Source organism: Callospermophilus lateralis, chromosome 7, assembly GCF_048772815.1.
Source record: "Callospermophilus lateralis isolate mCalLat2 chromosome 7, mCalLat2.hap1, whole genome shotgun sequence".
Taxonomy (NCBI): domain Eukaryota; kingdom Metazoa; phylum Chordata; class Mammalia; order Rodentia; family Sciuridae; genus Callospermophilus; species Callospermophilus lateralis.
Genome location: NC_135311.1, coordinates 6477689 through 6492297, shown reverse-complemented (window position 1 = coordinate 6492297; position 14609 = coordinate 6477689). Strand labels below are relative to the sequence as shown.

The following is a 14609-nucleotide window of genomic DNA, read 5'->3' as shown; positions in this document are numbered from 1 at the left end:
CACACTGAAGACAAGAAAGGTCTAACAACTATGACCATTTCAAAGTAGTGATGAGAGTAAATGATCTTGTGAGATATCGTCAACAACTACAGTGCAGTCTGAAAACATCTGTGATTTCTGCCCGTTACAAAGTCACAGGTCATTGATTACTATACTGTGGTTTGCTGCCCACATACATAAGAGAATGTTAAATTTTAGGTACAGGTAAGTGAAAATAAACATTTTTTTTTCTATCTAGGTTCACAAATCCCTGAAATCCAAAGACCCCAGGCAAGAACCTCTGATTACATCACAATGGGAATAAAAGAAGACAATCACTGATAGAGCCTTTAATCCCCGTTATTTAATCCTGACTCCAACCCTGAGAGGTATGCTATGGCCCAGTTTGTTTGATGGGATGGATACCTGAGGCCCAGAGAGGTTAAGGTATTTGCTCAAAGTCAACCAGGCCCAACTTAAAGCCTCTCTTGCTCTCTCCCCTTAGAGCTGCCTCTCAGAGGAGATAAGCCACAGCACAGTTCAGGGGACTGTGTGGCTCAGAATCTCCCCCCCTTGTGCCCTGTGGGGTAGAACCAGGGGAACGGAGGGCGCCGGTCCCTTCAAATCACACACACTCGGTTATTTTTCTCTCCAGTTTATTTTTTTAGACTAAGAGCAGAGTATGAAAGTCACAGCCAAAGCACTTGAAAAAGGCCCAGGATGGGTGGGGACCACGTGGGGTGGGCGGGGCAAGGTCCTGGGATCTGGCTCCCGGCTCAGGGCTGGAAGGGAGGGGCGTCGTTGTCTCACGGTCTCCAAAAGTGTCTGTGCGTTGCATAGGTCCTGTCTTCACAGAAGACAAAAGAGGGGCCAGGGGGTCCCCGGCGGGGGCCTAGCCTGGTGGGAAAGGGGTCTGAAGCTGGAAGGGGGGTCAAGGGAGGCCGGGGTTAGGGAGGGAGAGGGACTCTGTACATTATATATAGAGATATAGAGTCTGTACATGCCTGCCTGGCACCCCAGTGCCCACCCCTGCCACCCGTCCACTGCCTGCCTCCCTAGGGGTGTCTACTTGTAAACTTGGATTTGATCCAAACCACAATCCTGCAAGTGGGAGTGGGGGAGGGGGACGTGCTTATTGCTGTAAACAGGGGAAGGGGCAGCGGGCAGTGCTCCCCCTTGCCCATTTAGTCCCCTCCCCACGTTCTGTCCCTGGGGGAGAGTGATGGGGCACCTTTCACGTTGGCTTGCTCTCTCTGGGGCATTTTTGTCTCTCTGGGGGGACAAAAGGGGAGGGAGCCAGGGGTCAGGGAAAGGTACCTGGGGCCAGGACGTCCTGAGAACTGCCCTTTATGGCCCCAAATTTGGTACCAAACATTACAGAGCCACAAGGTCACCTGGGACCTTTGACTGTCCCTGGCCTGGTCCACTACAGTGCCCGACCTGGAGGGAGGGGCAGAGGGAGTGGGCACAATGCATGGTGCGGACCCCACTTCCAGCCATGGGAGGGGGGGTGCAGGCCCCCAGCTAGGCTTCCCGTTAAGAGGCCAAAGACTCCTCGCTTGTTCACAGCCCCGCCCCCTCTCTCCCCACCAAGGCATGGGGCAGAGCTAGGAGGCCAAGAGTGTCATGAGGAAGAAGGCGATGCCCACGGCCAGGGGCAGGTGTTCCCTCTTGGGGCTGGTCCCGCTGATGCTCTTCTCAAGCTTGGGCACCTGGGGGTTCTCTCCCTCGAAGTCTTCTGTGGATAGATGAACAGACAGACTGGTGAGGGCTGGGCTGCGCGCCAGGGCTGGGGCACGCGGCAGCGGCAGCAGCAGTGGAGCCGGGGCCGTGACCACCCAGGGGGGCAGGAAGGACAAGTGTCCCAGGGGAGAAAGCATGCAAGGAGAGCAGGCACAGGGGAGGGGGCTGCGATGTCCGCAGTGGCCACCAGAGGGCGCTGCGCAGACTCACCCAGCACGTTGATCCTCACATTGGGGCCCATGGTGAACTGGGGGAGAGTGGGGACCGGCTTCTCCCCGGAGTGCGATGCTGCGGGGTGGGGTGCGGGCGGGGAGAGACGAGGGGAGAGTCAGGGCCAGGACCCCCTCCCCCTGCTACAGCTGGGGAGCAAGCCCCCCTCGCCTGTGCCCTCCGCCCCCACCCACAGGAAGCCAGGGGAGCCCCAAAGCAGGGGAGCCAAGGATAGGGGTGAGGCTGGGAGTCGATGATACTCACTGGAGGCGCAGCAGACGAACACCTTCATCCTCAGACACTTCCAGTGCAGGTTGTGGGTGGGCGTGGCTGGGGAGGAGACCGGGTCTGAGTGGCCCATGCCCTCATCCCCTCCACACTGCCCTTCCTTGGCCACTGTCCTTCAGTAGCCCCTACCCTTTGGACATGGGTAACTAAGGCTCTGTTGTAAGCTTTCGATGCCTTTTGGGTCCCAACGGACCCCTGAAGTCCCGACCCAGGAGTCCCTCATAGGAACAGGGATTCTGAGGCCCAAACTTGGGACTGTCACCAAAGCCCTCTCTCAGCCTCACAGCAGTGACGGAGCTGAAGCCCCCAGTCCCCCAGCTCATCCCGGGCCTCCCTCTCAGCCACTCGGGCCCCTTGGGACTCCATCGCTGGCTGTCAACTCCGGCTAACTCTGGACCCCCCCCCCCCGCTGTCACTTACAGATGTAGTAGTACTCGTGGCCGGCGTGGAACTCGTAGCCCAGCGAGAAGGCGCTGTAGCGCTGGAACTTCTCCGAGAACTTGATGGGGCTATGGGGGGCGTGCGGCCGGTTGCACTCCCAGCGCTTGAAGCCCTGGCTGGCGTTGCAGGTGCGGTAGCCGCTGCGGCTCACCATGTAGAGCACGTACTGCTCCCCGCCGCCCGGCCCGGGGCCCGCTCCGGGGCCCACCCCTGAGCTGTTGTAGTGGGGGCAGTAAATGTCCAGGTAGTCGTTCACGTTCACCTGCACCGTGTAGCCCTCTCGCCGCAAGCTACGGGGAAAGGAAGCGGGTCAGAGGAGAGAAGCCCCGGAGCCAGCCCGCCTTCCAACGCCGCTCCCCAGACCCTCCCCGGGGGGTCCCTGGAGTCCCCCGACTCTTCCTCCAAGCGCCCTCTCCTAGCCCTCTCTCTGTCCCCAGGGCCCTAAAGCCGCCAGTCTTTCACGATCCCGGGCCCTCGCCTTCGTGGCCGGTCTTTCTCCGGATGGCCACCAGGGGGTAGCAGAGGCGCAGGGAAGCCCGGCCTGCTCCCGAAGAAGAGGGGCAGGAGAGGGGCGGGGGAGGAGGAGCGTGCGCCTGGGTTGCCACAGAAACCGCGCAGGCCCCAGCGACTCCCAGACCCAGGCCCGGTTTCCTCCGTCCATCCCCCCCTTATTTACCCGCTGGGAGGAAGGACAGAAGGATGGAAGCGAAGGGTGAAAGTGGGAGGCATCCCTTCCGTGGGAAACACACCCGCCATCGCATCTCCCAGCATGCTTCCCTGCTGCTGCTGCTGCTGCTGCTGCTGCCAGTCCAGCCCCAAGGCCAGTCCGACAGGACTTGCCCTCACATACACACGTATGGCGGCTTCATGCATATACACGCACAAGTTCCATGGCACAGGTACAAATATGTCCACCGCCTACTCAAAGGCGGCATACTCTGGCTAAAAAGCTAAGCTGCATGTGTGCCGAGCCGCATGCCAGTACTAGTTGACCCCAAGACACTATCACTGGCCTCTGTACCTTGATTCCACTTACCTCCACCCCAAGGCCACGGGCAATTAGGTCCCCAATAACCTGACACAACAGATCAGGGAGCCGAGGGGTTCGGCACCAAGGCCTCCTGGCATCATGTCAACAGTCAAAACTTCTTTCTCATTACAACCCACCCTTCTTCCTCTATCCTGGGTGCTACTGCCCCAGTAACCATGTTCAGCCAAGTAGTGGGCACAGTGCCCAGATACCATGGCTGTATCTCTCACGTTCCGGATCCTTCGCTGGAACAGAGAAGCAGATGCTGGATCCCTGGTAATCCCTACCTGCCTTGCTAGTTACCATCCAAATGATGGTCTGATTGTGGTGCTGATGGGATAAACCTCTAGGTGGACAGAGGGACATGGAGGAGTGGGCAGGGCTTTTCTCTAGTTTTCTTAGGGTAAGAATGCACACATATTGTCAGTGAGAAGGGAGCATGGTGGACACAGAAAGACACGAGGTACCAGGCAAAATGTCAAACCTCTGGGGTCCCTAGTCCCTGGGAATTCCCCGAGGGGAGGGACTGGCTCTCTGTGTCACTTGGTACCACCCAGTTCCATAAGCAGTAATTAGATCAATTAGGGAAATAAACTTGGAGGTCTGGGCATGAGATGGGGCCTTGAGGGTCCTTCCCCACCTTTCCCCACTTCCTTGGCTTTGCCTATACTACCCCCTCCCCAAGCAAGCCCTTCCAAACTTGGCAGTAAGGTGGATAGGTGAGAGCCGGTGTTTGGGCACCCCAGTAAGCATGGGCACAGCCTCCTTGAGTCATCAGGAATGCCACCAGTCCCACTTGGTTCCCATGGGAGTGATGGGTCACTCAGGCCCCTCCCTGGCCCTGGCACTCAGGTGGGCAGGAGTCTCAGCCTGGGGCGCTGGGAGCAGGAAAACGGGTTAGACCAGGCCTGGCTCTAGCCGCCTCCCTAGGCTTGCCTGTCCATCCCAACCCCACACAGTCTCCTGTTCCTCCCCTCGGGCTCTGGGGAGGGGGTCACCAGTGGCAAGATGCCAGGCGTGGGGCAGTTGCACAGCCACACTAGGGCTTCTGTCCTTGAGCCTCGCCCATGTTTCCAGTCCCATTCTGAAGGAGCTCCGCCCTGCCGCACCACCTGGTTCCTCCTACAACACACCCCATTCCAGCAGGGAGCAAAGCCAGCTCCAGAGATATTCCTACAGGTACCTGGGTTTCCTCAAGCGGGTGGGACCAGTCTTACAAAAGGTCACTGGGTGACCACAAGGAAAGAGAAGCTACTTCTTACCTATCCCTGTGCTAGGTGGCAGGAAAAACCATGAAGCGTTCTCCAAAGCTGGGCACGTGGGAGAAAGAGCTGCCGATGGGATGGCGGTGCCCATTTGGTATCTGGTGGAGGGGGGTGGTGTGGAGGGACAGCACAAGGTCTGGCCAGGAATCCCTAGGGCAACTCCGAGGAGACTTGTCTGTTTGGCTTGGGCGCTTTAATTGAATCTGTCATCCTCCTTCGCCCTGGCAGTGAAGAGGGAGGTGCCGCTAAGTCCCAGCACAGCTCCGCAGTAACTCCGCCTCCAGGGCCCCACGGCCCCGTGGTAGGTGGGCTGGGATCTGGGGGCAGTGCTGCGTCCAGCACCTTCGGGCAGTTTCTACCCCTCCCCTTCATCCTCATGTTGCATCTCTCTCTCGCTCCCCCAGGCAGGAGCGTGTCCACACGTACCTAGACCGGGTGCCCCCTCGCCCCGTTATTTCAGTTTGTCCCGGTTCGCACCACCCTCGAGGCACGTCTCGACCCCTTATTCCTTCAGCACCCCGCCTGACCCCACTGGTCCACTCTGAGTGTCCGCGGAGGGGGCTGGCTGGGCGGCGGGGGGAGCGGGGAAGGCGCAAGCTTCTCCCCCCGGGGCAATTAGGGGCTGGTAAACAGGGTGTCTCACAAGACCAGGGAGTATGGGAAGGATCCCCGGGGGCTCCAAACTTGCTAGATCCCTGTCCCCGGCCTCCGACGCCCGGGTGCAGAGTTAAGGGAGTGGAGGAGAGATGGGAAGAGACCGGCTTCTTCCCTCCAGCGCGCGCCCCCGAGGCTGCGCGCCGCCCGATCCGGCAGGCGAGGCCAGACCACGTGTGCGCGGCGTGGGGTCCGCGCGCGGGACTGGGGGTGGCGTGGGGGTGGCGATGGGGCCGGTGGAGGCGGCGGCGGGAAGGACCGCGGGGCGGCGCGGGCACGATGACACCCCCGCACCCCCCAGGCACCGGGGCCTCCACACCCTGCGGGTCCGGGTCTGGTGAGCCAGGTCCTGGGCCTGGGGCTCCCCTGGGCCGCGTCGGGTGAAGGAGAATCTGCGCGCCCGACACCCCCGCCCCTCGTCCCTGCGACAGCGGCGGCGGCGGCGAAGGTTTATTGATCTGCAGCGGCGGAGAAGAGCGAGAGACCCGCCGAAAGCGAGGCACAGAGATGGAGTGAGACACAGACACACGGGAGAGGAACAGAGACGGATTCCCCGGGAAGGGAGAGGGCGGAGCGGCGGGAGAGAGAACCAGAAACCGAGAGAGGGGAGAGGAGACTGGGACCCGAGGCTTGGAAAACGGGAGAGAAAAACCCAGAGGCCATCAGAGAGGCCCACAGATAGTAGAGATGAAGCCAGGGAAACGCAGAGGGGAGAATCAGGGACGCGGGAGGATGCAGGGCAGGAAGTCGGAGCCAGAGAACACAGAGAAGACCATCGGGGACGTAGTAGAGCCTCAATAAATATTTGTTGAATGAATGTGTGAATGAAAGAGATCCGCAACAGAAACATTTCAGATAGACAGGTAAGGGGACAGCTAGAGAATGGTGTTCCTAGGCTTCTTGAGACAGAGTACTAACACCTCCTTAGATCTGCAAAGAAATGAAGCACAAGGCAGGGGCAATATATTTGGCTATCAGCCTCACCCCCCCCCCCCAAATCAGTTCTGGGCTCAGGGGCCCCTCAACTTCACGTTCTCATGCTTCCCTCCAACCCAGTCCTTCCATCCCTAGTTTCTGGGGCGCGCAGGGAACAGGTCTTTCCTATTCCGGGGGCCTAGGCAGAGGGGCTGAATGGGGGCCAGAGGGCTAGGTCGTGGCTGCTGTGCAGAGGGTACTGCCCCCAGGTCTGTCAAAGGAGGCCGCTGCACGTGTCCCACCAGCACTCTCTCACGTGACCCTCAGGAGGCGGGGTCGTGAGACCCTCCCCACGTGACCCCAAGGGGCAGAGACCCTCCGCACGTGATGGGAGGTGGGAGCCAGGAGCCAGCTCACGTGACTGGGGGGAGGGGGCGCGGGAGCCTGTGGCTCGGCCCGGCCCCGCCCCCAGCTCCCCGGCCCTCTCCACTCCCGGCTCCGGAGCACGTCGCTCTCACGATTTATGGGGCCGCGGCTGCCGCAGTGAGGGAGCCGGGGAGCCCGGGCGCAGCGGCAACAAAGGCCCGGGAAGCGAGGCGGGGGCGGCGGCAGCCTCTCGGCCGGGTGCATGCCCCCTCCTACCTGGCCGGTCCAGGCCCGCACGGGAGTGGAGCGGGCAGAAAGGAGGCTCTCGGAACCGGCACCCCACCCCCTTCCCGAGCTTTCACCTGCGCCCAGGTGTACGCGGGGGAGGACAGTCGGCTCAACCCCCAGGCCATCCCGCACCTCTCCCTCCGGCTTCCCCTAAGAACGTGGGGTGCCCGAGGGTGCGGGGAACCCGGGCCCCTCACCTGCGAGCTCTCCACTCCCGGCCAGACTCGGCCCGAGCGGGGGTCGGACGTGGGAGTCTGGGGGAGGGGGCGAGCTAGATCCAGCCGAGAAGTCAGCCCTCGGCGCCCCCCGGAGATCCTGGAGTCCCGCTCCGGGGGGGAGGGGCCGCATCCCCACCCCCGAGGTTTCCATGGGAAGCGAGAGGGGGGCGTCGTTGGCTCATCCCCACCCCCAGTCTGACACTCTGGGCGAGAGGAGGGAGAGAGGGGGAGGCGCAGAGCCCCAAACAACAAAGAGCGGAGCGGCGAGCGACAGCCCCTCCCCCGGAAGGTTGGGGGTCGCGGCCGCCAGGCCCTCCCGGTCCTCTCCCCTGGGGTCTCGCCATTTGCTCCCTAGTCGCCCCCAGGGTGGGGAGCTAGAGACCGCGCTGCCGCCTCCGCCCGGGCAGGTGTGACAGTGCCCCCCACGTCCCCAGGGATCCCCCTACCCACACACAGACACACACGGAGGCGGCCAAGGGTGATACACACGGCGGCTCCGCGGGGAGGAGAAGACAAGGGCAGCGAGGACTGAGCCGAACGAGGACCCGGCCCCGCAGCCGGCCCCGTCCGCCGCGCCACACACCCCGGGAAACCACACGGCGGCCCCGACACTCGTCCAGACCGCGGCGGCGCCAACAGCCACCCCAACCCAGACGCGGCCGGCCACGCGGACCCGGACCGCAGCCCCCTCCCCAGTCCGCCGCCCGCTCCCACCCCCAGACGATCGCCGACGCAGACACACAAATCACACTCAGACACACACGCACACTGACAGCCGCGCACGCCCGCTCACACTGGGTGCCATACGCCGATCCCGGCCCGGGAGTGTGTGTGTTGCGTGTGTGACACGCCGACATCTCCTCCCTTCTCTCCCCGGTACCCCACGTACCGTCCTAACCAAGCAGCAGTCCCCAACTCGGCGACCCAGCCCCGGTACACCCTAGCGGGTCTATCCGCACCAGCAGGGCGGCCCACTCCCCTTGATTTCGGGGAGGCGCTGGGTCGTACTCCCCGCCTCAGCTCGGTACCCCACTTTTAAAAGCAAGACTACTAGGCAGCACCCCTTGAAACCCTCATGGCCGAAAACAGGTCATCCCTGGGCCCCTAAATGCGGCGGCCTATATCCCTGGCACCCCAGCGCCCCAGATGCCAGTCCGACCTACGAGAGAGCAGATGCGGGGGTACGGGACAGGGGTACGCTGCTCCCGAGGCGGGTGGGGAGAGGCCAGCGTGGGGTGGGGGCCCCGCAGACTCCTCCGCACGGCCTGAGCGCGTCTTACTACACACCAGCAGCCTCGCAGACGGCCCCCCGAGTTTCACAGACGCCCCCGGAGTGCATCCCCCTCTCCCTCGCTTCCCAGCCCCCAGCTCTGCTCTCCCAGGACTCCCACCCGCTGCTCCCCCAGGACTTCCTGGGCCCCCCAACTCCCCTCTGGTTGACGCGGGACTTCCCGGGCCCCCGACTCACTGCTGGTTGGAGCTGTTCCAGTACACCGCATGCCGGTTCCCCAGCGCCCCCCCGGGCCCCTGGGCCAGCAGCGGCAGCAGCGGCACGGGCACGAGCAGCAGCAGCAGCAGCAGCGGAGCCGCCGCCATCCCCGGAGCCGCCGCCGCCGCCGCCCCCCGACTGAGCCCCGCGCTCCCGGCTTCTCAGCTTCCCAGCTCCCCGCTGCCGCCGCCGCCGGCCCCCAGCTTTAGGCCACGCCCACAGCGCTACCCTCCGCCCTCCTGGGCGCGCCCCGAAGCCCGGCCCCCGGCGCGCTCCCGCCAGGCCCCTCCCCGCTGGAGCCGGGAGCGTGCGGCGCGTGGGAAGCGGGGGCGTGCTGCCCCTTCGAAAGGACCAGCGCACACCTAGGTTGTGTGCTGCGGCTGGTCCCGGGTGCTTTGCTCCCTCCAGGCTGGAATCCACAAGACAAGGATTTGGGATTGTGGGCCCACTCATTTCTAGGATAGAGTGAAGGAGTCTTGAGAAGAATAATTAGGACTAGACCTCCTTCCTGTCTGAAGAATTGGACCCTCTGCTCCCTCCATGCCACTTTTCCTTTGTGCATGAGTCAGGTGGACACAGAAGAGTAGTAGAGCCCTCAGGTGGACCTGAGGACCAAGGACCTGACAGCTGGACCTGGAGCCCCCAGCTGAGCCTGAGGCTTGTTTTTATTGGAGGTGGAGTGGATCTCAGCCCCCAAGAATGTCAGTAGTGGGTATAAGCAGGGTCTTTGGCAGTCCAGGCCCAAGGCCCAGGTGTGGATCTGGGCAGGAGCCAGCTGAAGCTGAGCAGGGTTTCCTGGGCGTTTACAAAGAGATCCTCATTTGCTCTCAGGCAGGCTCCTTCCAGGTGGGCCATCTGTGTCCTCAGGCATTCCCACTCCTACTCCCAGAGGTGCTGACTCTGAGGGCAGAAAGTAGATTACCTTGTGTTTCAGCTCTCACCTCAGCCATTGTCCTCACAGGGACACCCAAGCACACACATCTCACAGACACACACATTCAGGAAAAAGTCACAGACACCCAGAGGCAGAGAACATAGAAACACAGTCACCTGATGCACAGACTCACATAGGTAAAGTTCCTATGGACTAGAGTTCTGAAGAAACACAGGCCTGTAGACACAGAGACTAGAAGCACACGCCCAAACTCATACATGCACAGAAAGGACACCCAGGCAAACCCACATGCCCCCTCTGAAACACACACACTTCTTTACCCAGGAAGTAGGAATTCAGGGGAAGGATCCTGAATACAGATCTCAGTTGCCTATCCCTTATCACTTCTCTTTGGAGAGGCTAAGACTAAGAGCGACTGGGCAGAACCAGGTTTGACTGGGTTCCCAAGACCCACTCCAACCACCTGTGGCCAGGGAGGCTGGCATGACGCTAATTTGCTACTGTGCTTTAGGAGAGAGGATACACGGGCACCTCCCATCTGCTTATCCTTGTCAGGACAGGGTCCTGACCACAGGATAGTCTCAGGTGCGGGGTTTGGGGGAGGGGAAATGCCATCCAGAAGAGGCTCCATGAGGGCTACCAGGCAAGAACAGCCTCTATCCTCTCCAGGCTTCTGCCCCCGAGGAGATCTCTCTTCTTATGAGCCAGAAAATAAATTAGGCCCCTTGGGATGTGAGTGGGGGACTCTGCAAACAGCTCTCCTGCCCCCAGACTCCTCTTCCCCGGGAGACTTGTTTCACCCAAATGATGCTAACCTGCCTACTCCAGGGGCCACAAATCCCAGTCCCTATCCCTGTCCCCTGATCCACCAAGGTAGGCTTCTTTCTGTTGGGCCCACAGTTGGCAGAGAGGCTGTCCGTATTCACAGTGAGTGGGAGCTTGCTGCTTTGGTCCAGGACTTTCTATTCCATTTTTGAAACCTTAAATCCCTGCTTATAGAATTTAGGTCCTGCTTAAAGATTTGGGCCCTTTTCTGTAAGGCCCAGATACTCCTCTTTAGAATCTAGCACACCCACCTCCTCCCTCCAATAATAACTGAGCCCTTCCCTTTGAATCTGGAACCCTCTCGCAACTTTCTTTACGGGGTTTGAGCCTGGGTTTTGAGTGGAGGTATTCTCTGTGGGCCTGTGCCTGTGTCCATGGGACCTGACGCTCTGTCTACCTAGGCCTCTGTTCCTGGGGCTGCTGACTGATTGGGGCCTTTATGTGGATTAGAAGAAGCACCCCTCTATGCAGACTCAGTCCTGAGGGCGCACCTCTTGGCAAATGGTCCCTTTGTGCAAAAACAAAGGTGTTGCTTCCTTCAGTGGGAGGTGGCCCTCCGTGTCTCCCTGACTTAGTGAGGGAGCTTGGGCTGATGTTAGCCTCCTCTTGTCCCTTGTGTGGCTCCTTTGTGCTGTCTACAAACTGCACAACTGTGGGTGTGGAAATCCTCTCTATAGAATGTGTACCTCCACCTGTAATGCCTAGGCCTGTCTATAGGCCTCTACTGACGGGGACTGGGCTTTTCTGGGGAACAGGTCCCTGTTATAAGATTTTGGCCACTGTCCATGCCTGGGACCTGATCTGAAGGTCCAGGCCTCTCTCTGGCATTTGGGTCATGGAAGGATCCAGTCCCCTATCAGTGGGGTCTAGGCCTTGATTTATGTCTGTGATTTGAATCACTCCTGTGATTCACAGTAGGATGCATATTCGACTTGCAATCCAGTGTGCCCTTGTTGGTGTGTGCACACACAGTGAGTTTTATGAAACAATACTTAACCTTAGTATAGAGGATGCTCTTTTATATTTTTCTTCTGCTCTATTCTTTTTTTTTTTTTTGGTAGCAGGGATTGAACCCAGTGGTACTCAACCACTGACCCACATCCCCAGTCCTTTTTATTTTTTATTTGGAGACACAGTCTTTCTAAGTTGCTGAGGCTGGCTCTGAATTTGTGATCCTCCTGCCTCAGCCTCCTGAATCGCTGGGATTACAGGTGTGTGCTACTGCATCTGGTTTCTGCTGTATTCTTAAAATGAAAAAAAAAAATAATAAAGTGAAAAGCTGGTACAGAATCATAAAATTCATTTCTTGACTGCACCTCCCCCAGTGGGTTGCAGCCTATGGCATAAAACACTGGTGCAGAAGACCCAGCTGATCTCTGTGCAGTGAGGGCCTCTGCAAGGCTGGACTAGTCCTCTCTCTAGGGCCTCTAGCCACTTTTCTCCTTACCTACAGGCTCTGCCTTCATCTCCCTCCATCCCTGGAGCTTGCCAGAACACTACTGGCTGCCATGATGTCTCCAGGAACACAGAGCCCAGGCCCCCTGGGAGCTCTCTGACAGGGTGCCTCACTCTCCCCCATCCCCAGGGCACAAGGAAGCAGGGAGCTGAGCAGGTCTGGGGCAGAGGGAGATCTCAGGCTGTGTGGCCCAAGGCAGCTCCGGGACAGCGGGTGGCAACCACAGAGCTGAGCTGTGTTCAATAAATCATGGAGGCTAGGGCCTGGGGGAGGGGGAGGTTGGAGGGAAGGGGGGGCACGGATAAATAATTCATTAAACAAATAAACAAGGAGCCTGTGAGATGGAAGATCGGGCACGCGTGTGAGCAGAAGCAGCCGCCAGCTCCAGGCATGAAATATTCACAGGTTCTGCACCTTGCCCAGGGCCCATGTGTGTGCCCCAGCACCGCAGGCTGTCGGTGCCATCCTAACCCGGGTGCCAACAGAGAGGGTGATATACGTGTCTCTTGATTTCCACGTGTGTGTGTGTGTCAGCATGACTCTGAGGTGTGCTACCCTCCTTGAGTTGACATGGTACCACCCACATGGCTGACAGCAGGGGACACAGTGCAGCATGGTCCAAGACACAGGAAATTAGGAGGCAAGATTGACTGGTAGGGTCAAGGAGCAATGACCTTGGATTCTAGTCATGCCCTGATTCCTCCAAGGAGTTCAGCAAGCCAAAAGGCCTGAGCCTGAGCGGGGTGGCACTTTGGGGGTGCTACATTAGAGGACTGTGTGAGTCTTCTGCATACACTTTGAGAAAAGCTCAGTGGGAGGCAGCATGCTTCACCGAAACACGGGCATGGGCTTGAATGCTATTCCACCCCTCTCCAGCCGCTGATCACTAACTTCTCTGGGATTATTTTCTCATCCATTCACTGGGGATAACAGCATTTCATTTGTTTGAGGAGTGGTTGTTACGTTAAGATCTACAATATCTGACAAGCACTGAGCACAGTGTTTAGGGCCCAGAGGGGGCTTGATTAGCGGAAGCCTTTTCTTCTTTCTCTCCCTCATGCTGGTGATGGAACCCAGGGCTTCCTGCATGTCAGGCAAGTGCTCTACTTCTGAGCTATACCATCATCATTCTTATTAAGAATTGTTTCCTGGGGCTGGGGCTGTAGCTCAGGGGCAGAGTGCTTGCCTAGCACATATGAGGCACTGGGTTCGATCCTTAGCACCACATAAAAATAAAAAAAAAAATAAATAAAGGCATTCTGTCCATCTACAACTACCAAAAAAAGGTTATCTCCTAAGCCTGCGGATGTAGCTCAGTGATAGAGCACTTGCCTTGCACATGCAGGACCTTGAGTTCAATCCCCCAAACCACACACACAAAGTTAACTCCTGCCCTGTGTAGTGGCATGCCTGTAATCCCAGCAAATTGGGAGGCTGAAGCAGGAGGATCATAAGTTCAAGGCCAGCCTCAGCAACTTAGCAAGACCCTGTCTCAAAATAAAAAATGAAAAGGGCTGGGGCTGTGGCTCAGGGGTAGAGTGCTCCTGGGTCCAATCCCCAGCACCCTCTTCCATAAAGAGTTATCTGCCTACTTGGACCTGTCACAGAGTCTCTCTTCCATTTGTTCCCCCTCATTTCCAAGCTTCCTTAACAGCTACCACAGGAGGAGAGGGGACTTCGTGCTTGGGAAGTAGAAAAAGATTATATGGACTGAGGGGAAAAGGAAGTTACTCTAAAAAAAAAAAAAAAGAAGATTCCTCCTTAACAGTGTGGAAGAAGGGGTCCTTTACCTTCTCAGAACCCAGAGCCTCTTCCTTACCCCTAAAACTCTCCCTAGATCCAGAATTTCACTTTCTAGAAAGTGGCTATTAAGGAGAAAGAGGGAAATGGAGTAGAGGTCTTTGAGCCAAACCAGACCCACCCCAGCTGGTCTTCAATGCCGAGCTCTGGCCCCATCTTCTCCCCGGCTGTCAAGGGGTTCCCCGGCAAAGGTGACTATGTCTGGGCAAAGCCCAGAAAGGTGGCATCCCAGAGTGGGTGGGGAGAATCCAGGCTGGAGACAGCCTTGGAGGGCTGGGGTGGAGTATCTGGAATCTTCCCAATAGGGCCTAGCATTCCCCAGCCCTCTGTGTCCCCTGGAAAGGATCTGCTCCCTGGAGGAGAGAGCCGGCAGACAGGTCTGAGCCGGCCTGCTCCTCCACAGACAGGAGCAGGTGGGGGAGGGGGCCTGGGATCTTGGTGGGGATTGGTATCTGTAACCCTCATCTCTCCTCTGGGGGGTCCAGGGCAAGGGGGTCTGTGACCCAGACTCACCACACTGCAGCCTGAGGCCCCGTGTTGTGTTTTGCCTCTTGCTTGGCCAGCCTGCTGCCACTTGGAGAGCTAGGAGTCTGGGTCCCCAGGTGTGAACATATTTCTGCCCACCCCTTCCCAAGAAGCCAACATCAGTTTTCCACTTCCCCTCCCCTGGGCTGGGCAGGTTCAGGCCAATCTACACAAGAGCTTCACAGCAAACATTGATCTGTAACAAAACCACAATATGTGTTC

At 58.8% G+C, this 14609-nt stretch overlaps 1 protein-coding gene across 2 annotated transcripts; it reads right to left on the bottom strand.

Annotated features, from left to right (window-relative positions):
* Positions 1-1586: 1586 nt before the first annotated feature.
* On the bottom strand, positions 1587-8993 carry Efna3 (ephrin A3). 2 transcript variants are annotated; one of them, XM_076862129.1, is made up of 5 exons: positions 8866-8993; positions 2641-2951; positions 2197-2262; positions 1933-2010; positions 1587-1717 (listed from the first exon to the last, which is right to left on the bottom strand). In XM_076862129.1, exons 1-5 carry the CDS (start codon positions 8991-8993, stop codon positions 1587-1589), a joined length of 714 nt encoding a protein of 237 aa, XP_076718244.1. The 2 variants fall into 2 exon arrangements, with proteins under 2 accessions (XP_076718244.1, XP_076718245.1); XM_076862130.1 differs by lacking the exon at positions 1933-2010.
* Positions 8994-14609: the final 5616 nt, after the last annotated feature.